This window comes from Eublepharis macularius, chromosome 7 (assembly GCF_028583425.1).
Source record: "Eublepharis macularius isolate TG4126 chromosome 7, MPM_Emac_v1.0, whole genome shotgun sequence".
Taxonomy (NCBI): domain Eukaryota; kingdom Metazoa; phylum Chordata; class Lepidosauria; order Squamata; family Eublepharidae; genus Eublepharis; species Eublepharis macularius.
The window spans coordinates 114,133,181-114,158,027 of record NC_072796.1 but is presented as its reverse complement, the minus strand read 5'-3'; the positions used below and the strand labels follow the sequence as shown (position 1 = coordinate 114,158,027).

General features: G+C 38.4%; 1 protein-coding gene across 39 annotated transcripts in view; it reads right to left on the bottom strand.

Annotated features, from left to right (window-relative positions):
• Nucleotides 1-24,847, bottom strand: part of RIMS2 (regulating synaptic membrane exocytosis 2) — a 624,467-nt gene that overhangs the window by 267,012 nt on the left and 332,608 nt on the right. For 31 of the 39 annotated variants that reach the window (XM_054984410.1, XM_054984420.1, XM_054984412.1 and 28 more), the window contains 3 exons: nucleotides 23,842-23,888; nucleotides 17,506-17,618; nucleotides 3,253-3,383 (listed from right to left, as the gene is read on the bottom strand). In XM_054984410.1, coding sequence (XP_054840385.1) covers nucleotides 3,253-3,383; nucleotides 17,506-17,618; nucleotides 23,842-23,888 — 291 coding nt within the window. Of the gene's footprint in view, nucleotides 1-3,252; nucleotides 3,384-5,766; nucleotides 5,815-17,505; nucleotides 17,619-23,841; nucleotides 23,889-24,847 lie in introns of all 39 variants that reach the window. The other 8 variants (XM_054984401.1, XM_054984406.1, XM_054984402.1 and 5 more) reach the window with 1 other exon arrangement.

Sequence of the window (24,847 nt, the reverse complement as noted above, 5' to 3'; positions counted from 1 at the left end):
ACTGGGAGGCTAGGGAGACTTGGTAACTCTATACAGGAACAACCCCCCAGAGACAGGATGAACACCACTGAAATAAGAACATTATCCTACCAGAGGCAATTATAATGCTGCAGAGTCAGTTTCATGTTAGTCCTGGGTAGAGGTGGGCATGGTCTGGAAAACGGACCTAAATTTGACACTGTCCAGCCCGGTTCGTGGTTCGCAGTTCACGAACACACGGTTCATGGGACTCACCTTTTTCATGAACTTTGGTCCATTTGGGCCGGTCCGTCGGTCTGTGGTCTGTGAGTCCAGACATCCTGACTCCAATCTATCCATTCCCTAGGCAATGGAGGGGCCGTCTGAAGACCTTCTGCGGCCCTTAAAAATTTGATAGGAAGCTCTGCCAGAGAGCTCCCATTCTGCTCTATGTGAGCAAGGAGGAAGAATTAATTCCCTAGACAACGGCGGGGTGGATGTTATGCAGCCACGGGAACACCAATCTTAGCCCTCAAAACGTAGATAGACAGCTCTGCCTACCAACCAGAGAGCTCCCATTCTGCTCTATGCATGCAAGGAAGAAGAATTAATTCCCTAGGCAATGGAAGGGTGGATGTTCGGCAACTATGGGAACACCAATCTTAGCCCTCAAAATGTAGATAGGCAGCTCTGCCAAACAACCACAGAGCTCCCATTCTGCTCTATACAAGCAAAGCACAAGAATTAATTCCCTAGGCAACAGCTGGGAAGGTGTCTGTGTGGTGAGTGAGAGGGTTTGATTTTGCTTCATTGCAACTTTTCGGTGCTGCAAGCCAATGCAAGTCAATTGGCATTTGCAACTCTAGTATATACTGAAAGTTTCCTGGGGGCAGCCACTTTGGGGATCTGTAACTCGTACCTCTGAAATGCAGTCTTAGCCAAACTTGGAGGGTAGCTGGAGGAGAGCCTGCTGAGGGTGAAGAGGGTAGTCCTAGGGCCCCTGGAAGTGACAGACCATGGACTGATGAATCGGACAGTGAACAAACTGGTCTGTGAAAAGTTCGTGGTCCATGGTCCACGAAAATCGACAGACCATTTGTCGGCAGTCTGTGGTTTTTTTCCTGGTCTGTGCCCACCTCTAGTCCTGGAATACTAGAATCTGGAGGATTTCCAGTCCAGGTTTTACTCATATCTGTGTAAACTGACTGAAGGACTGTTACAGAAGGCCTGTGCTAGGCCTTGTTTTCTTTTTGTTGTTGTTGTTTCTGCTGATTAAAGTTACTCTGTGTTCACTAAAAGAGACCCTCTGCACATTCTTAAGTGACTGCCAAATCTTACAGCAATCAGACCGAGAACTATGGGAAGAGCCCACATCATTCCTTGATAGGAAAAAGGGAGTGCAGACATGCATGGAACAGACAGGAAAAATAACTTTCTTCAAAAACCATGGGGCTCCGAGGTGCAGGTTTATCATCTCTGTTAAAACAAAACCAGATGAGGAGCCCCAGTCATTACATTGATGGTTCCAGGCTGCTATTTCACTGTTTGATTAACCCTGGCCTTCAGGAATTGCACCTTGGAACCAAGGACAGCCTGGGAGGAGGAGGGATTCCTTGAGTCAGGCAGGTACATTTCCCAAGGTCTTGAGGGAAAGACCCTCAGCCTCAGATCCCAGGTTCTGTTAAGTGACACCTCCAGGTGTCTTCCCTCAGAGCTGACACAGTCAAGGAAGCAAAGGGGCGAATTCAGGCTTGCAGGCAGTCAAAGCCAGCTTAGGACCTGAGAGGGACTGTTATTCATGCTGGCAGGCAGCCAAAGCCTACATAAACTTCTTAGTATACCAACCAAGAGCTCTGTTAAGCTACATCTCCAGGTGACTCTCCTCAGAGTTGACAAAGCCAAAGAGGGGAGGGGTCTTTATCCAGACAGGCATGCAGACAAGCCTCTGGGAAAAGAGCCTTGGAACCAAGGGCTCCATCAAGCCACATTTCTAGGCTTTTCCCCTGAGAACCGAGGGCGCAGGTGCCTTTAATCAAGCTGGCATGCAGCTGTAGCCTTGAAGAAAGAGCCACTGTGAGGAGACTCTGACAGGCCACACCTCTGCCAAAATTCTTATCTTCAAGTAATAAACAGGTGACAGAGAACCAGTTGGAATGCTCTGTTTTGATTTTTCTTTGTCAGAACCAAAAGCAATAATAGCATTCTTCTTCCCAAAGACTTCTTTCAGGCAAACCCTAATCTCAGGTTAGCAGCATTAATTGTCACCTGTTTATATTTACTTGTGGAAGTAATTGGATTATTCATCCAAGAGACAGTACACTATCCATGGACAATAATGTTGGAGGTCTATGTCCTTATGGACCGAGATAACTAATTGGAATTTTTTCCCCATGAGACATTGTAAATATTCTTTGCTTTCATATTACTTGAAAATAAGAATTTTGGCACTTTTCCAGTTTGGAGGTGGAAGTCATTATTGAGTCATTTTGTATATGGTATATAATCTTTCCTAGAATTGTATGATTTGTCATCTGAAGGAGCAATTATATACATAGTGACTCTCTTATAGTACATTTATGAATATATCGGATTTTTGTATACATAGTGATTTATACGGATGTTATGACAAATTAATGAACATTTAGTCAGACTTAAAAGTTTCCATACTTCAGCAAAAATATTTATAAAGGAGATCCTAGTACGAAGCTGCTGAGCTAGTCTTTAAGGCGCTACAGGGCACATCATGGCTACCACTTTGAAACTCTAAAAAATAAGGACCACAAAAATGTGGTCCTTATTCTTCTTCTACTCAGATTACATAAAAATAATTCATTTAAAGTATTTTTATTTTTCCTTTCCACCCATTTAGGGCGCTCAAGATAGTGAACAGTTAAAAAGACATTAAAATTAACTTTAACATATAAAACAGCAGTTTAAACATAAACGAGAAATAAGGTCAATGAAGGAACACTAAATGAAACAAAATTGTCTTCACGCACTGGCAGGAGATAACTATAGAATGGAACAATGATAGATAAATTTCCTTGGGGAGGGAGCTGTACAGCTTTGGTGCCACGACTGAGAAAGCCTTTTCTCAGATTGGCACCCTTCTAGTTTCAGGTGATGGGGCACACAAAGTAGCATCCCCAAAGATAACTGTAATGCTCAGGCAGGTTCAGTTGGAGTAGGCAATCTTTAAGGTAGTCCCAAGATGTATAACCAATCCCAGTTACCAAATGATATTATATTTGCATTAATTTCTATTAACAAAGTTATTCCTTTCCTTCATCCTACCTTCTGTCAGGAAGAAAGTAAATTTTAACATAAGGATTTCTTGGCCTTCCGTCTTCCCTTGAAGGAAGATCCTTTGCTCCCAATATTGTGACTATCAACTGATGACCAACCTTGTCATACCACAATTTTATCTGTAATGAGAAAATATTCATTAATCAGTCCATGTCATTCGTTAAGCAGCAAAAAATTATTCAAGATTAATAGAGCTTTTAGCCCTCAGTTGTATCTGTTTTCCTAACTATTGCAATAAAGATACTTAGTAGTATTATATCATAAAATGGTAGATTGTGTAATACATGTATTCTGTATGAATAATTTAGTCAGCATAACCTTTCATATGTTCAAGTATGTATGATTATTTCCTTAATAGTGCATATGCGTAGTGAGTTTACATGTATCCTTTCACTGCAACAAGTGATATGAAATCCTGAATAATTTCTTCCTACTCTAATTAGTATGTAGTATGAAAGAGGAAAGGAATAAGGTAATGGACATTATCGCCCTGTTCTCATTACTGTAACTGATTGACTAAAGTGTATGGCACTACTCTGACTCCGACAATTACTTAAAACAATATGGCAACAATGTTTATTACACTGCATTTCCCCCCTTTAAATATTTATAAACTGATTCATATCCCAGATTTGGAAAGCTAACAAATTGTGAAAATATTTAACAAATATTCACTTGTTCTTCTCTAACTATTATACCTCCAAATAAATATTTTTGCAGACTAAAAAGTTTCTGATTATCATATGATGGTATGGATATCTACAATTATTAGTATTAAGTACAGAAGTAAGAGATGAGAATAAGGATGTAATTTGCTCCAGAGAAAGGATTAATGGTTTTGATGGAAGCCACAACTTTAGCCATAAGAGTGCCGAGTTGCTTCCCCACACTCTTTAGAAAAAGAAATATCACCATGTCAGGCCTGTCACTCCACATCCATCCAAGATAATGCTAATTCAACTGCTTGGATATTATCACTAGTTAGGGAATGATGTGGCAATTTTGGGCTTATTATGAACCACTGAAAGTGAGCAGGTTATATCCTACCATTGTGCTCAGCTAAGCACAGGGCAAAAAATCTTCCAGGGGTGGGGGTGTGCTCTGCACTTGGTTGAGCACAGCTGTGGGAAGCACTCAATTGCCTGAATATATTCTATTAATTTCTTTATTTCTAATTCACCATAGATGCTAGACTCTTATACTTCATCTAGTGCCTGAGGACTACTTGCAAGTGATACAGGTGTTGAGTTAGGCCGTACTTATGTTATAAGGAGTGGAACTGAAACAGTTGCCTGAATGTATTTTAAGAATATTTAAGTAATATATTTGTATTTTCCTCAAACTGTCAATTCTAAATTAACAAAAAGTCTATTCAACATTATCAACAATATTCCATTATTTTCATTTCTGAAGTAACCATTTTCCATTTAAGTAGTACAATAAATTATGGGGAAAATAAATTACGGGGAAATGGTAGTTTAATCTTAAGCAAAGAGTAGTCTTTGCATGTCACCAATCTAGTTCTTTCTGATCTACTTATAGTAGTGTTTTTGCCCCTTAAAATAATATGTGATTCCCATTCTATACAATAGACGAAAAACTCTGAAACTTCCATTTTCATGTCTCCTTAAGCAGTGAAACAGCTTATGATTGCAATCCTAAAGACACTTCCCTAGGAGTAAGACCCTAGGATTGCTACTTGAAAATAAACTTATACAGCATTTATGCTAAAGATGAACATTTCCACAAAAATATTGTATAACAAAAGCAGGTGATTATCTCTATTTTTTAAAGGAAAACATGCAGCAAAGCAATAAAAACATTATGACATTCTTTCAGCCTACAGTTGAGTTAATCTACAGTACCTTAAGGTATTCCTAATGAAAAAAGGCAAACAACTTGTACCCGAGTATCACTGTATATATAGTAAGAGCCACGAATTATGTAAAATTATTTCATAATAACTCATGTTTTCAGGGTTTCAGCTAACTTGCCGAAATGCAAGCAAGGTACAAATTCCTTACACAAGGTACAAATTTATTTGCCTGTCTTCTTCTCAAAGAGCTACTGTTTGGAAAATGCAAAAAGGAACTGTTAAGTAATGAAAATGAGTGATTTAAAGAGACATTAAAATTGATACAATGAGGCCAAACATCAAAAGCACAAGCTCAGTTATTACTAGTTCAAGGTACATATTTATAAAAGATAAACGTTTATTAACACTGCTGACATCTCTGTTAGTCCAATTAGATAGCAGATAAAAGGCAAAGCTAAAAACTAGTTGTCTCTTTAAATTTTAATTTAGTATTCTATTCTCCATGCAGGACTACTCAAGCTGCTCACAAGACAATGTGAAATTTGTTATCATGGTTTGAAGTAACACATTTAAAAATAAAATAAAATAGGAAATGGAGCAAACTGTGACATTTTCCTACTATGCATTTTCCAAGACAAACAAAAAAACACACAATTTTAGTTTCTGTCAGGCAGATAAGCCTTTACCTGAACCCTAGGAACAAAAGGCGCTGTTCTTCTACTAAGGCTTTGGCTCTGGTAAGCAAAATTAAAGAAAAAGCAATAAAACAAAACCAAAAAGACAACACACTGGAAACTAAAAGACCAAAAGTAAAACAAGGACACACAACTTTAAACACTGCTTTACATCAGGGACATATTTATCTAAAAAGAACGTTTAAATGCAGTGTATAAATTAAACCTGCAGATGCATTATTCCCATATATAAAAATCTGTATGTTCCTCTACCGATTGTATTTTTGTCTGTTTAAGAAATAACACCCTGACCTAACTTGTTTCACATTGTGAACGGTAATTGTGAGAAGTGTTTAAAAATGCTTAATATTAAACAGTCCCACCCTGATTCATGCTGCTCAAAAATGCTAACATTCATAACAATCAGTTGAGTATGATGCAAAAGAAATCTAGAAAAACATGAATTAGTTGCTTTAAGAACAAGATGGGTAGCGGTGTTAATCTGCCTGTAGCAGAAGAGAGCAAGAGTCCAGTAGCACCTATAAGACTAACAAAATTTGTGGTAGGGTATGATCGTTCGTGAGTCATAGCTTACTTCGTCAGATTTGTTAGTCTTGTAAGTGCTACTGGACTCTTGCTTTAAGTAAACACATTTAATAATTTCTCGTCTAAATTTATTTTAAAACAAAAATCTTACAGTAAAAAAGCCTACAGTTAAAAGCAAGATTTGACTTTTCAGGAATATTAACTAAAGTAATTAAATGATGTTATAGTATTCCAAGTTTCCCAGTAAAGGAACCTGTCAAATAGAGTAGGGCCAGCACATATGAAGAAATAATAAAGAAGGGAATATTACTGAGAATGTACAGTACATTTTCCTTGCCAGTAAGTAATCAGCACATTTTGAGATTTGAAACCAGGGCTTTACAGGTGAACTTTCAGCCTAAACAGTTATCTTAGAAATTAATCGCTGGTGTGTGTGTTTATGTGTGTGTCTGTATATGTACAGACACACACACACACACACACACACACACACACACACACACACAAACCTAATTTTACTGAAATGACATTTGGTTAATGAATACCACTAGTTAAAATTAGTTCTGTAAAAAGTAACGATGTAGAATTATTGTCAATGTGCCCGTGAATGGAAATATTCAAAATTCAAAACCACTGAAAATGGGTTAGCCTGAACCAGGGCCGGATCTAGGGTTGCCGGCGCCCAGGGCAACCCAAGTCCGGCCCCTCAGGCGCACGTGTAGTGCGTGCGCGCTCCCAGCACTGCGTGATAACGTCATTTCCGTGAGTTATCATGCAGGGTGGAGCATGCCCCGGCGCGCCATGGAGTTGGTGGAGGCAGCGCGGGGGGCTGGGAAGCTGCCCATGCCATTCGCCTGCCCCGCAGGACAGGGGGCAGCTGGCTGCCCCGTCCTGTGCAGCAGGCAAATGGCGCGGGCGGCCTTGCAGCCCCCCGCGCTGCCTTTTGTCTGCCCCTCAGGACAGGGGGCGTGTGGCAACCCGGCCGCTTCCTGTCCTGTGGGGCAGGCGAATGGTGCGGTCAGCCTCCCAGCCCCCCGCGCTGACTTTTGCCATGCGCCCCCTGTCCTGTGGGGCAAGCGAAAGGCAGCGCGGGGGGCTGGGAGGCTGACCGCACTGCCGCCTGTGCGCTCCTGGTGGCTGGCAGCTGTGCCCGGCGCCCCCTCCTTGGTGGTGCTGGGGGCAGACTACCCCCTGCCCTCCTTGGTCCGGCCCTGGACTGAACACTCTAAAATTAATTATATTTTTGTACAAGACAGGAATATACATTAATATCTGCTATAAGGTGATTTAAAATCATAGCAGAACCAGAAAAATGGAATAGATTTGTAGCAAAAATTTATAGGATTTTAACTGAATTGGAAAACTAAAGCTCTGTACCAGCATTTTTTAGAGTACCCAGCTTTTGGTGAAAGCCTTCGACAATATACCCAGCTTTTTCCGTAACAAAAAATATTTTAAAATATAGGGTAGATATTTTTAGCATATTGGAGGAGGCTATGAAATTAGAAATCACACCAGAACCTAAAATAGCTTAGTTAGGCTATTTTCAAAAGCAGGCGAAAACGGACAATAAATATGTTATAAAAAGTCTGATTACAGCAGCTAGAATTTTGAAAGCACAGTTTTGGACATGGAAAATACTACTAAAAACAGAAGTTTTGTTTATTATAAGTCTGAAGAAAATAGCAGTATATAAACATGTGTCAGAACACAGAGACATTCTATTCACACCAACCCAAAAAGGCAGCATCTGCTTCAAGGGGAAACAAACAATTATTGAATCTTAGAAAGCACATGAACAAACCAACTCTATTATATGTTTTGAAGTGGAATGGTTGTCAAATAAATTGCAGACATATAGTCTACTGGACACAGTCTGCTCCTCATCAAAGCCCCATTTGACCCCAATATTCCTACTTGAACCCAACACTAGGTAAAGATCTCTCATTAGAAGTGCACAAGCAGGCAAACCTCAGCAAGCAGGTCAAACAGGAGCACATGAGCCCTTTTGGGTCGGTTCACAAGACCAGTTCTCTACCCCAACTTCTAATGCAAGTCCATGAGCTTATGACAAACATCGCCTGTCAACCAGGCCTGAGGTGAACCCCTGAGGAACTTGCACCACTACTGAGGCTTGGTTTGCTCCCAGTGTGTTTTGCCAGATACCAACCTTTTATGTTCTCCCCTTTCGTTTGCCAGCCAACCAACATCTTCATAATTACACACTGTGGGCTTTTGTTGTTCCATGTATAATGAAATGGCTGCCTGCCTCTAACCCAATGTATGTCAAGAAGTACAGTGAAAAATGCAGTTTTCTTCCTCTTCCTCAGAGATCAGGATCTCAGTAATACGTCTTCTAATATTACAGATCACTTATGCAGTTTTGAACTGCTACATTACATTATTTATTGATTGCTTTTTGCTCAAATTTCTAGAATGGCTCAAGGTAGGTTAAACATATTAAAAAATAAAGATATAAAATAAGTCTTAAAATTTAATGACATTAATAAAATCACAATCCATCAAAATTCCATTAATCCTGGTTGCTGGTTACCTATAGTTAGCCTTTACAACCCTTTCCAGGAAATGCTTACATTCACATTTTGGAAAGATTCATTTAGAAGGAATCTTTGACATCACTTCTCTGAAACCAGTTATTATACTGAACTGATTCTATTTTAAGAGATCATGACAGCACATTTTAGAGGAGAAATGGTATCTTATGTAGAGCAGAAGCAATATGAGCTTTTACAGACAAAATCAGAACACTGAATTTCTTCTAGAAAAACTATGGTGAGGCAATACAGACTCTGGAACACTGAAGTTATGAGCTTCCAGAAACCCACTTTTATTAGGAAATGGATCGTTGCAAATTGCACCCATTATAATTTCAGAAGAATCCAAGGTTAGTGGTAGTAGTCTAGGGTCAAGATACCAAATCTGTCTCATCAAATACAGATGACGATGACTGTACCTTACCAGTGCTACAATCTGAAGTTCCAAGCATCATAATGAATCCAGAAATACCAAACAATAGTGAAAAATCAGGTCATAAGAATGAATCATAATGTGAATATTCCCATCCCTCATGTCTTGCCTGGGTTCAGATTTTAACAAGCTAATTCTTTTAGTCCCCCACCTCAGCTAGATGCCAAGCAGATATTAGGTGAAAACAGACACATACCACATAATAAATTCTCAATTTTTTTCAAATGGGACACACTTCTAAACCTACTTCTGCATATGCAGCTTTATTATACCCACTTTTAAACTTGTTCTACTTTTTGAATCTCACTTACAAAAGTAGTTCCAAGCCACTTTCCCTCATCCTCTACATAAAATGCAGGGATCTAACATCAGTTAACACTGAATAAGCTTATATTCATTATTTCATGTTTAGTATTTATAAATACACTGCATAAGAGAGCAACAAGCCATTTCATGGCTATTTCACACATTGCACACACAAGGGCAAGCCCAGATCTGCCACTGAGTCTTCCAAAGCCTCCTCTCCCAACTAACTCTGTTCAACCTCTTCCCTAATTGCTTTACAACTCACCTGTGAGATAGTTGTGATCCACGTTAGGTTCCTGACCCACAGTTTGAGAATTCCTGTAGTAAGTTACCACTTGATAAATATTTGACTACATTTATTTATTCAAACTGCAAATATGGGTAAGATAAAAGATTGATACACCTGCAAGTTATCAGATGAATTACACCACCAATGCTCTGTGGGATTTCCCCAGAAACTAAATATATAGGCTTAATAGCAGAGTGAAGAAAATGGACTCTTATATGATCATGATGAGCAATCATCCATTACATCCTATGAGACTTTTCTGTGAGGAAAAAAATCAAGAATAATCTAATTAAGGTTTATCACATCCTACTGTAAAGATGTGACTATTTCAGTATCAACATCCTTAAAGATAGCCAAAGGATTAATGGGCTTTTGATCAATATCAAGGGGGAAATTACAGATCAAAGCCATCAGTGTATTCTCAATTGAGTAACTGATATTACTGTAGCAGGCAGGGATCTTAGAAACCCAACAAAATCAGAGTGAAGTTGTACAGTGACCAATTTGTTACCTTTCCCAAAAATTTAATATTGACAACAGATCATAGTGAGCTCATTAGTGCATGTTGAGATTTGATTTTTTTAGTGCAACTACAAACTTAAAACAAAGTGGCGCACACCACCATAAAATCTGCCATATACCTAATGTATCTTCCTATCCATGCCACAACAAATCACTTGCATTACCAATAACTCACCTAAAAAAACCCAAACCACTGAACAGTAGCTCCCTTCCAAAATTCAAATACCTGGGTAAATTTCAAGGATACTTTAAGCCTTGAAGAAAACAGAAAATGCACTTGGAAAAGCACTATACAAACAACTATTAAATGTTCTCAAAGCAGTTTCAGGAGGGTAGCCATGTTGGTTTGCAGTGGAACAACATGATTCGAGTCTAGCACCACAGGGATTAGGGATCTCTGTTCCTACTTGTATCTGACAAAGGGAACTTTGACTCTCAAAGGTTTATATCCTGAAAATCTTGTTGGTCTTTTGCTGGACTCAAATTTTGTTGCTTTACTGAAAGTGCAATCTTGAACAGAGACTCCTCAATAGATTTTCTGTTACTGAACCTCCCAATCTAACAAAAACTTTAAAAACTTATACCAGTAATCCTTCACTACAATGGTAAACCTGCATAATACATGACTGCGCTCAGTAATCTCCCACCAGTTTCCAAGAACAAAAAAAAAGTCAGTTGGCCAGTTCTTTCCTTCCTTAGAGTAGTGAAAGTGGGAGGATTAGAACTTACTCTTTCACTGTCTTCAGTAGTTGAAGAAATTAGGGATGCAATCCTAAAAACACTTTTTAGGAAGAAACCTCAGTGAATAAAATGACACCCACTTCCAAATAGGCTTTCTTAGGATTGGGCTTTTAAAAAGATGGTAGATGACGGATGACAGAACTAATCAGTGAAATGAAGAAAAATGAGCAGACAGCCTGACTGGTTTGAGTGATGTCCTTTCTAAAATGCACTGGTCCCCTCCTACAAACAACAGTCTGACATAATTCTCATCACTGTCTAAATATTACTATCAATCAAAACATTTTGTAATCTTACTTCCCAGTATTACTCATCCTCTTCCATCAAACTACCCATGAGGCAAATACATAGCCAACATCACTACAGGTGTGCACCAAAAAAATATTTGGATTTACCGCTTCAGGTTTACCCAAAGTGGGGGAAAGTTTCAGAAAAAAACCCGAAATCCAAAGCAGCATGCCGCTTCAGATTCGGGTTTCTAAGACGCTTTGGTAAGCTCCATAAAGAATTGGAGCATACTGAAGTGATGGGGAGGGGGGAGGGGGAGGGGAGGGGGGACCGCCACCTTAAACTCCCACCCATAAACTCCCACTCCACCCTTTAACCCCCATCCCCCCACCCCCACCTCATTTATCTGGTCAGGCTCCAGCTGCGAATGCAGTGCTGGCCAGCTGGCCTCCCCTGCCGCCGCCATGCAGACACGGCCGGTGTGGCTGGCCAGCAGAGAAGGCCTCCCCTGCTGCTGCTCAGCCATGGCTGGTGCATCAGGCCAGCAGAGAGGGCCTTCCCTACCCCTGTCACCACGCAGCCATGGCCAGTGCGGCTGGCCGGCAGAGGGGGCCTCCTCCTCCAGCCAGTGCCAGGTAAGTGGGGGTGGGGAGGTAAGGATGGGGAATGGAAAAGTTTAAAGGGCCCTGCTGCTTGCAAAAGGGCCCTTTAAACTTAACCCCCAGGGCCCCCGAAGCTTCCCAATTAATTATGAATGTTTCAGGAAGCTTTGATTTGGTCTTTCCAAATCGGGCCCGATTCAGGTATTTTACCCGAATCGGATACCCGAAGTGCACATCCCTAATCATCACTTCTCATTGCGCAGTCCAATATCTTGTTTGAGGGTCTTTGTTATATAACTCCCATTTGGTTTTAATTAACTGGTGTCAAGCAAAATGAGTGAAGTGATTTTAGTTTTCCACTACCATTGCACCCACACAATACCATTTGGTGGAGTTTTTCCTGATGGTGAAGGGGCTATGATCCCAGGCCTTTGTGGATATAAACATGGGAAACATGCACACTATTTGTCTTTTGCAATGCATTTTGCAGAAAAGAATTGCTTGTATCCTGAGTGATACAGATGCCACAACTGATTCAAGATGCTACTGTAACTCAGTCTGGTCCTAGCTGCATGGCTAACTTTCAGTTGTTGAGGCCTGATGTGGCAGAAAAGCTGCTTAAAAGTGTGTGGTCCACCATGTCTTAGCTCAGCCTTTGCTCTTTGTGGCCCATGCTATGAAGCTAGGCTGGTTTGTCAAGTGGGTCAAGGAGATAATACACATTCCTCATTGGGAGGGAAGCTCCAATTACTTTGAAAGAAGTGGTTATGAGACTCCTCATAAAGGAGGTATTGCTGGACAAAAATAATCTAATAACTGCTTCCCAGCGGCTGTGATGGGGGATTTACACCTTTATTGATTCTTGCGGACTTCTTATAGGCTTTCGATACCATTGACCATGGAGTCTTTCTGGAGAGGATGGCTGGATTGGAAGTGGAGGGCACTGTGCTTGAGTGGTTCCACCCTTACTTGTCTGATTAATTCCTTAAAGTGGTGTTGGGGAAATGCTGCTTGGATCCACAGCATTTATGCTATGTGGCAGCATAACAATCTATTTTGATCCCCATGCTGATTAACATTTACATGAAACTGCTGCAAGACAGCTTCTGGGAATTTGGTGCCATCAATATACAAATGTCACCTAGCTCTATTTGTCCTTAAAAGTTGAGCTGGGGGAGGGGGCATCTGTGGAAGAACTGAACCGATGGCTAGATAAAGTAAAGGGATGAATGAGGGCCAATAAACTGAAACTCAGTCCGCAGAAACAGAGGTACTGTTGGTTAATGTCAAAGCTGCTTGAGGACTGAGGAGTAAGCCTGTCTGAAAGCACTTCCCCTGAAGGAGCAGGTTCTAAACTTGGGAGTACTCCTGGATCCTGGCCTGTAGATGGAGGCTCAGGTCTCCTCCATAGCACATAGCACCTTTCGTCAGCTTTGAAAAGCATGATCTGTTCTGGCCACATCCATGTTCTGATCACATCCATGTTAAATTACTGTAATGCACTCTATTTGGGGCTGCCTTTGAATTGAAACTTCAGTTCGTTCAAAATGTGGCAATTGGGGTTGGATACAGTGATCACACCACACATAAACATGCACGCATTCACCTCATGTTGAAAGAGCTACATGTTTCTAAGCACAATTCAAAGTGTTGGTTGTTATTTCTAAAGCCCTTCACACTGGGGTACTTGAAGAAGCACCTTCTCCTGAATTGTTCACCTTTCCAGTTAAGATCCTCTTTTCAAGCCCTGCACTCTATGCCCCTCGCTACAGATGTAAGGTGGATGGCAGCCAGAGACAGGGCTTTTATACTGCTGGCACCTCACCTTTGGAATGCCCTCCCCCTGAGGTTTCCCTGGCATCTACTTCCTTGCAGGCACCAAGCAAAAATATTTCTCTTTACCACTTTTTATGGCTTGCCCCTAGCCTGAGAATTGTTTTATTAACATCATTTTAAACAATTCTGTTTTGTGCTTTACATGTCCTTGCTTAATTTAACTGGCTATTTTAATTAGCATGTTTTTATTTATTCTGGTTTTATTTCTTATTTATATTGTTTGTTTATTGTTTTTACTATTATTTGCTTTGTTCTGTTTTACTGATTTAATTGTGAGCTGCCTCAAGCAGGTCTAGAGAGGCAGAATACAAATTTTCTAAATAAAAGTCATACATAAATAAATGATTATAATTATCCTCTGAAGTTGTTTATATCTAGCTTTATGGGATATGGTCCAGTGATTTTTCTTCCCAAACCAAGGAACACTGGGTCAACTTGATTTTCTTCTTTTTCTAATTGTGCCACAAAAATACCATAATATGTTAAACATAAGACAGAAAGGCTGAGTTACTACCCAAAAGCAATCCTGCAGCATTCAAAGGTCCAATACACACACAATAGCCTTGAAATAACATGTATGTATATATTAAGGCAGAGGAGATCTATATTGAAATATACTTGATACTGATTGTACTAATCTCATACTATGTAATACACCTTGAGACTCAGTGAGAAAGGTGGACTATAAATGACATAAATAAATAAAAATAAATAAATAAATAAAATGCAATTCCACAAAATGGGTATGTGTCAGCCCAGTGATCACATCATGTCCCCTATATGAGCAGTCAATTATGTGATGAGGGCACATGGACCAGGCCACATGGTGCCAGAGCACCATATGTTGGCCTTAGGAAACCACTTGTTCTGTGCTGTTCCTGTGGTACATTACTTATTACTGTCTTTGTCTCTCTCTGGTCTCCTCATAGGAGGAGAATACAACAGGGAGAGAGGCCAGAAAGGACCATCTGCAGAGGCTATGACATGACCAACAGTTGAAGTGACAAGCATGCATCTAGATGCTCTGCTGGGGAGAGGGGCTGCCAACTATTTTATTGGATCCTTCATTCTGCACCTTTGCAGGATGCTTAAAATAGAGTTAATTGGACCAGAACAGTTGTCCCTTTCATAGACATGATGTGAACTGGGTAGCTCTAACTTTGACTATGTGGTTTGTCAGTGTAATTTGCAAATACACTAGACCTTTTTGGAATTATAGAGTTGGCAACAAGTGTGAAGGCTGCTGGGTTAACCACAAGAGGGTGACAGGAATATGCTCCCTGGTGTAGGCAAAGGGTGGTGAATGAAGGCTCGACAGTCAAAATTATGGGTGTCTGAGACAGTCAATCAGCATATATGGCCTGTCTCAAGTGATTTCATTTGACAGAGCAAATTTCAGCTCTGCTTGAGACTTTGTTCACCGTCCCTAGGGCTGTCTGCATCTGGGGTTCAAACCTTAGGTATGCCCTAGCTGTGCTTTTACACTGTGCTATTGTGTGGTGTAGTGGTTAAAGGATAGGTCTAGGATCTGGGCCAATCATACACTCTCAACCTAACTTACCTCACAGGGATGTTGTAAGGATAAAATGGAGAAGAAGCGAACAATGTAAACTACTTTGGATCCCCACTGGGGAGAAAGTGGGGTATAAATGAATGAAAAAGATAAATGAACTTTTAAAAAAACTGTTCCTTCCCTGCCCTGCTCTATGTGGCTGGTGCCAATGGCAGGAGTGTTGGGGGATGCCTAAAGCTATGTCTCGTTGGAGGAGGCCCTGAGCTGTGTCTTGTTCCTGTGTAGCCAAGCTGGATAAATTTAATCACTGCTGTTATTAATTGTCATTAGAAAATAGGAAATGTAGATGTTCCTCCTGATACAAGCTAAAGGAATTTGCCAGACTTTCATATGTGCTCACTATGTATTCAAATTTGTTTCACAGAAGGGGTGGGAACAACTACTCAGTCAACTGCAGTTCCAGCTATGCACTCTTGAAAGTAAACTTTTCTTTATAAACGTCTCATACGAAGGCAGGGAAACATACTTCAAGAAATCAGCATTGTGCTTAAGACAAAAAAAAAGACCAAATATTTCTGTACTTCTGGCGAACCTACTGACTCCAAGTAGCAAGAGTAAGTCACACATTTTAAGAATTACAAATATTAGAAATTACAATACATTATGGTTTCTGTTACTTCTGTTCTGTTAAATAAGTGAAGAGAATACAAGGCAAGTGCACAGTCCACACAGAGCAAAAAGCTTTTAGATGCCCAAATGAAACTCTCATATTTTGAGTATATGGTGACAAATTGAAATTCATACTTTAGGAATCTTCCAAGTTGGAAGCACTACCTCCAGCTCTAGTGAAACTATTCTGGAGTCCATAGTTTCAGGTACTAAAAGATAAAACGCCAGATAATTAAAATACACAAATTATGTATTTCTCAACACTCTGAACCACAGGAGACCCAGAAAGCTGGTATGTAGATATTCATCCTGTCACCAAACTTTGGCCAGAGAGAGCTGCAAGAACAACCAGATTTACAAGAGATTACTGAATATTGAGACTGCAGCAAATTGTTTGGCTAGATTAAGAACTTCTAAGCAAGGTCTGCTTCTTTGTCTGTATAATAAGAAGCCTTAGCTTATTGCTGCCATATAGTGCTATGATGTATCTAATCTCTTGCCTGGTTCAAAGACCTATGTATATTATACATATACAGACTTGTATGACTTATCAATTATTTCAACAGAGACTAAATTCACTTACTGGCCTGCATTCTCTACTGAAATAAATGTGGATACCATTCTGAGGTGGGAAAGGAAGAGGGAACAAGAGACTGTTGAATAAGAAAATGATGTTTCTTAAATCAAGACTTATAGATATAGGTTCTATTCTAAAGAATAAAACAATATTCAAGTTTTTGTAGTCTGCCTACTATACCTAAAGGACATCATATCTCCCAGATGAAGGAGAGGGGGAGATGTGCTACTTATTCTGGCTGCTAGTTCAAGGGTAATAGGAATCTCTATAATTCACAAGTTCTGTTCCAGTGAAGTGCTGTTCCAGTGAAGAGCACAGTTCACTAATGATTTCATTAGCAACAGTGTAGGAAAAACTTCCACAGGTTTTAAAGGAAAGAAGAGTGCTTCATAGTGGTTGAATTTTTTTGCTTAATGTTTATGTATGAAATACTGTGCACATTCAAATGGTGAAATACAGTCACAACGAAATGAATAGAATGGGTTTGAACACATCAGTAACTGCAGAAAGAATTCCAGAATAGCTTTATGGCATAACATAATCTCTCAGGAGTGGGATAGTGGGAACATGTGCATTAAAAAAGTGTCATTCTCTTAAACTGTTGAAAGAAGGGCTAATTTTCCAATTCTGTGCGCAGTAATTTACATGTATTCTTGTCTAGTACTACTAAAGAATGCTGCTGTATCTAACTGTGCACAGTCATGCTGAAAACACAGAAACGGAAATGGTAATTGTAGCAACTAAAAACCTTACAGACTCATCTCCAGTTCAGTAACTGAGGTGCAGCCCCATCCATGTAAAGAAATATTTTAATGAAAAGAGGGAAGAAATAAAGAAAAAAGTAATTCTAATCTATTGTTACCTGTCATTTTCAATTACATGTATTTTATCACAAACAACAACAAAGTAAAAGATTGAACAAATGTTTACATACTGAAAGTTGTCCAGACAAGAACTGTGGAACATCCCTCAACATGCCAGGACTCATGGGGGAAGTGACTGAAATAGAAGGCCGGTCCATTTTTTGAGACTCAAACGAGCTAGAACCTGAAAGTATATTAGGTGTATTTTATTAAGTTGTATTTATAACTATCTTTATATTCTGATTACATAAACATTATGACAGGAGGACTGAAACATAAAGAGATAGAATAGAGAAAACAAAGAGAAATTATTGAGTAAACTATTAGTTTTATAAAAGAATTACATCATATATTTTAGGTTCGATGGGACTGATTAGCCATGAATAAGTGAAAGATTGCAATATAATTTCAGCAGCAGTGGAAAGTATTTATGTGTCCTCTGTCTACAGGAATATAGCTTAGTTCTTTTATCAATCTTGTCAGAATTATTTCTCTCTGGATATTTGGATTGGCAGAAACAAGCTTTCTCAGTGCCATACTAACCAGAGTTACGTCTTTGGTCTTAGAAGCATTTAACTCTGCTTAGGATGGCACTGTCAAAGTAGCAGGTGTTCACCATCTCAAAAACTCTCCTCCTATCTTTTTACTGTAAAGCTTTCGGTTTTATAATCAAAAGGTTAAAAAAGGTCTTTTCATACTGCATAATTAATTGTTATGGAAAATACGCTCAACCGTAAAATTTTGAATCAAGCAATAACAATAAAACAAATCAATTCCGCCATCAAGAAACTAAAAACTAGGAATTCCTGAGGATCAAAAAGATCAGAAAGAGGCAGAGGAGAAAAATAAAAAAACTTCAGAAAACTAAGAAGAGAAAATATATCAAGCAGCAGAATATTAAGAAAATGAATAGTGTCAGTATTTTATCTATAAATATTAATGGTTTAAATTCCCACATAAAACAGTCTAAAACTTTTAATTTGTTAATAAAACAAAAAGTAGATATTATATGTATTCAAGAAACCTATCTAAAGAGAGTACATGAACATATCTTTAAAAAATAAGAAACTGGGCAAAGACTACTTATCATCAGCAAATGAGAAGAAAAAAGGTGTAGCAGTGTACATAATGAACGTGTTAACGTGGTTGAAGAAATGAAAGATACTGATTATGTCAAAAATAAGACTCCCATATGAGAAGATCAGTACTTTAACATCAATATAAGTGCCAAACAAGGCAAAAGAAAAAATTCTATGAGAAATGTTTTGAAAAACTACTGGATTTTCAAGAGGGGGACATTAAGATTTTTGGGGACATGAATGGAGTAATTAACTTAAAAGAAGAGAGATCCAAGAAGACAAAAGGGGGAAATCTCCCCAAAACTGTTTTCCAATATATGGAAATGTTAAATTTGGTGGGTGCCTGGAGAGTTGCAAATCCAAAGTCTAGAGATTATACTTTTTTTTCAGAAAGATATCAAATATATTCTAGGATTGACATGAGTTGGATATTGAAAACATTAATGATGATTTTAAAAAAGGTTGAAATTCAACCAAAAATGTATGAAGACCACAATCCTTTATTGATTGAATGGAAAGGAGGTGAAATTAAAAGAATAAGATGGAGACTGAATGATAATGTATTATTACATGCAGATGTTTTCAGAAAGCGAAAGAAAGATTTGGAAGGATTTTTTAAATTGAATCTCACAGACCTTATGAAAAAGGAAAAAGAAACAGGACAGATGAACAAAATAATAAAGAAAATTTAGAGCCGTATTAAAAAATGGCTTAAGAAGTTGACGTTAACAGAAATTAAACAACTGAAAAATCAATTAAATACGTTGCAAACTGAAGAAATGCAGAAGAAACTGTTTTTTGAAACAAATATTTTGAACATACGAATAAACCCGGTAGATTCCTTGCTCACTGCTTAAGAAAAGAATCGGAAAGAAAAAGAAGAATAGGAGTGAAAAAGTCTGACGGAATAACATATATGGAGAAAAAGATTCAACAACAGTTCATCTATTTTTTTTTTATAGAAAAGAAAATCCAGCAGAACAAGGTATGGAAGATTACATCAAAGGTACATTAACCTTAAAGTTTACACCTGAAGATAGAGATTTGTTGAATTATAACATTACAATACAGGAGATCTCACAGACAATATGAAGAATAAAAAAGAGATAAAGCTCCAGGTCCTGATGGATTATCTGCAATGTATTATAAATATCTGGAGGAAGACTTAATATTGCCAGTTCAAAAACTGATGAACAAAATTAGCAATGACAAGACCTAACCTCAAACCTGGTGAGAGGCTTATATAACTTTGATTTATAAAAAATATAGTAACTAGACAAGGGCACGAATCAGAATACGAAGCAAATTTCATCATGAAATGGGCCGTTTTGTGTGTCGTGAAACTGAGTTTTTTTGGGGTCGCAGTTATCACGAAATTATCACAAAATTCATTACTTTTTGGCCTATTTTGTTAGCTTCGTGAACTATTAGTAATTGCAGACAGGCTGGCACCGATCCATTGATTCCCTAGACAACAACGGGCCCAAACCTTTCGTTGCCATTGGAAACCTCAATCATAGCACACTTGATTGGCAGCTCTCCTAGCCATCTGGAAAGCTTCCATTTTGCCCTATACAGCCAGGAGCTGGGGGTCAATCCCCTAGGTAACCAAGGAGGTGGGCCTTCGGTAGCCATAGGCACACCAATCTCACCCCTCTAAACCCTGTTAGACAGGTCTGTCAGCCAACCACAGACCTCCTGTTCTCGAGATGAATGGCGGGGTTTTGGCGAAACATCTAGTTCGTCCTCCACATTCCAAACTCTTGGGACTGTCCCTGCCTGCTGTCCACCCCTCACTTCGTCTTCACAGTCCAGCTTCACATAACAACCTGTCCTTCGTCCTCCTCTGATCCAGCAACTCCCAGTCCCCGTTTCAGTCATGCACTCTGGCAGCACTTCCCTTCCCACCTTTCCCGTTGACCTTCCTGATCAACATATTGCAAACTGGGAGGTTGGGTGGAGGAGAGCCAGTTGAAGTCTCCCTGCAAGTTTGGCATCTCTGGGTATGAAGGGGGGCGTTGAAATGGCCCATGTTCTGACAAATCATTTCAGCAAATGTGTCAATTTCATGAAATTTCGTGATTCGTGGATTGCAACAAAACACAAAATTCTCATTTCAGGCTTTTTCCATTTCGCGACTATGTCTAATAGTGACCCTATGTTACCTCAATCTTATAGACCCATTTCATTATTGAATGTAGATTACAAACTCTTTACTTCGATATTGGCAGAAAGGCTAAGAAAATATATAGTAAAAATAATACATCCAGACCAGATGGGATTTGTACCTAAGAGATTAAAGAAGGATAATGTTAGATTTGTAGTAGACGGAACGGAATTTGTGCAGAAGAAAAGATATAAAGCGGCATTTATGTTTTAGATGCTGAAAAAGTATTTCATAATCTTTCTTGGACTTTCTTACAAAAAGTATTAGGAAATTTAAATTGTGGTCTCAGATCTGAGAACTGGACACAAGAAATTTATATAAAGCAGAATGCAAAAATAATGATCAATGGAGTGATAACAGAAGGATTTCAAATCGAAAAAGGGACCATACAAGGATGTCCACTATCACCACAATTATTTATTTTAGCAATGTAAGTTTTTGCATCAAAGATGAGACAGGATTCCAAAATCAAATGTTTAAATGAAGATGGTGAAGAATTTAAATTGAAAAGTTACGACGACGATGTAGTTCTGACAATTCTAAATCCACTTGAGACATTACTTTATGTTATAGAATGTCTTGCAAAATTCAGCTCCTTTTGGGATTTGAAGTTAATAAGAAAAAAACTAAAATAATTTCTAAATTTTTAATGAAACAAGAAAAAATCAAGGAAATGACAGGATGGGAGATAGCAACAAATCAAGTGAAATACTTGGGTATTAATTTGACAGGACAAAACGACACATTATTCAGGGACAATTTTGAAGTACTCTGGAAAAGAATACAAAGAGATCTTAAAAGATGGTCTAAATTAAATTATTCTGGCTAGGAAGAATTTCCACAATAAAAATGAATACTTTGCCAAAATTTAATTTTTTATTTCAAATGATACCAATTAACATATAAGAAAAGACATGGAGAAATTAGCAAAAACATATAAATGCATTCATTTGGAATGGCAAAAAAACCAAAAATCAAATTTAAGGTGTTACAAGACAAAAAAGTAGAGGAGGCCTAGCCACTTATATTATCAAGCTGCTGGACTGGTCTGTATTAAAGATTGGATTCAAAACCAAAATGATAGATTAATAAAGTTAGAAGTGGCAGATCTGACAGAAGCGTTACATAATTACTTCTGGCTAAAGGAAAGGACGAGAACACAATACACAATTCATATAATCAGAGACAGTCTGCTCAAAAGAGAATAGGGATTAGCCCTCTGATATCTCCAGTAATGTCACCAATAGATGCCTTCTGTGATAAACATATGAAGAAAACTAATGATTTTATAATTTATAAAGATATGAGAGATTCTCCAGGAAAAATAAAAAGGTGTCTAACGGTTAATGAAGAAGGTAAGAAGATAAAATGGCTGGTATATCTTCAGGCAACTTTGAGAATAAAGAAAGCTGTGAAAGATCATAGAGGCCAACTGAGAGATCTAATGGATTTTGAAAAGATAATCATTTGGCAGTAAGACCATATGTTAGGGCAAATTTATAAACTTCTACTTCAATATGACACAGAAATAGAACAAGTTATAATGTGTATGACGAAATGGATTCAGAATTTTGGAGAACAGATAATATTCAAAAAGTAGTAAGATTTATGGACGAAGGGTATAAAATTTACTGCAAGTCAAGCATTAAGAGAAAACTGCTATAAGATGTTCTATCAGTGGTATATAACTTCAAAAGATATTGCAAAAATGGCTAAGAAGTACACAGGGATGTGTTAAAATAGTAAAGAGTCCAATAGCACCTTTAAGACTAACCAACTGTATTGTAGCATAAGCTTTCAAGAGCCACAGCTCTCTTCGTCAGATGCATGGAGGGTTATGAAGAAACTGGCCAGAGATATATGTGGTGAGAGGCGTCAAAAACAAAATCCAACAGGAAGCTGCTGAATTAGAATTCATATGTAAATTTGACTCAGTCAGACTTGGATTGAATAGAAACTATGAATGGTTATCGCATTACCAAAAGTAACTGCCTTCAGGCATTCTATTCAGATTCTGCCATGGAGTGGAGGGGTCACACCCAGCCTGGATTGTGCATTCCACCTCTTTCATGACTTCCTGTAACTTATTTACATTTACACGACCCTCACTCCCGGCACCCTCACCACCCCTCCCCTCACCACCTATATATCTCTGGCCAGTTTCTTCACACCCTCCATGCATCTGACAAAGAGAGCTGTAACTCTCGAAAGCTTAGGCTACAATAAAGTTGGTTAGTCTTAAAGGTGTTACTGGACTCTTTACTATTTTGCTACTACAGGCTAACATGGCTAACTCCACAGGGATGTGTTGGAAGTGTAAAGAAGTAGAAGGTACCTTTTACCACATGTGGTGAACATGCAAAAAAACCAAAAAAAATTGGAAAGAAATACATACAGAGATTCAAAAGATCTTAAAAACAAATTTTGCTATGAAACCAGAGATTATGTTGTTAGGAATATTGCCAGGTAATGTTGACAGAATATTTATTATACATTAATTAATTATATAAATAGAAGACCTATTAAAGAATTTGAAAAGAAATGGGGAAATTACTTAGCCTATTAGATAAAGATGAGAAATAAAAGATATGAATTAACAATGTAAATTTGGACATGAGCTAATATGCTGAACATAATAAGAGGCTGTACATAAAGTATCTTATTTATGTATGGGGATGGAGAGGGCAAATTTTACGTAGTCTCACTATTCTGCTATATTTTTCTAGTATTTTATATGTACTGTTTAAACACATTTTTTTAAAAAAAGAATATATCTGGCATAATTTTTTCCCTAAAATATAAAAACTGTTTTAAAATCATAGCCGTATGCAATGACAGTACCATGAAATGTATTTTATTTAATAATACTTCAGTATATAACATTTTTAAAACCCACAAAATTTAAAAAACAGTATTTATATCCAGCCAATTTCTACCCACTAGATTATCTGTCCTTTAAAAAGGTAACAGCATGAAATAACACCAATCCTAATACTGTTTTTCCTGACTTTGGATCATTTCTTATTATACAGAGATAGAGAAACTGAGAGGGCACACAGAAGAGCAATACCTATATAGACACAAAGTAAACACGGTGTTTTGATATTCTACACATGATGTTTAGATATTCTAGATATTCTACACAGAAAAATGAAACTTACTGGACTCCAGTTGTGCATGTGTGCTGTCAGGTATTCTGGGAATGTCTCTACAATTGTGAAAAGAAAGAAACCTTATATTTCTATCTATTAATTATAAAGTAATAATACATTTTATTATCGCAGAACAATAAGGGACTATCATAGAAGAGAATAATACAAATCATGCAAAATCATCTAAAAATCACATTCTGCTTCAGTGATTTAGATCCTCTGTCTCCAGTCTCCCAAGTGAAGGACTTTGCTCCAGCTGAAAAAACTTTGCTCCAGTGGAGGAAGTTCACTCCATCCAAGGAAGGTTTCCTCACTTAGTAGAAAGAGGTGGTAGGACTTCAATACATGTATTAAAGTCAATGTATTTCTAAAGATGCAGCTGAGTCAAGGGCATAGTACTATGAGCTGCTAAAGAATTTTACAGGTAAATTAATTGTGATCAGATGATTTTTAAGTGCATAACTCTTGTAGTATACTACCACCTACTAAATTACAGGGTCCCACAAATGGTCCTCTAACGTGGTGAAAAACGTTGACTTCTGGGCACGCACACACACACACAAACACTGAAGTAATCCAAGAAAACAGGACAAGATTGTCTTGTCTAAATTGGATTCTTCACAACAGAAACATCCAGATCAGCTGGATGCGAGCAACTATCTGTAAAATGCTTTATTCTCTTTCAACAGCCATACCAAATAAAATTAATACCTTAATATAATTTAACAGTGCATAAATCCCACATGGTTCATAAAGTTCAAGTATTACAGAGTTGTACTTACCTATAATTGTTTTGCATCATGTGGCCTTCTGTGCAAGTACACATGGGACTGCATGTGCACAGGCTAGCTGCAGATATAAAAATTCTCAAGTATTCTAGCACTTTCCAAGGTGCATGGAGCACTCCTCCTCAGTACAAGCCAGTATTTTTCTACCCAAACCAGCAAATGAACGAAGAGGGGAGAGAGTTCCTCCCTCAGTTCCCCATCAGCCACCATGGAGAAAAGAAGCATGC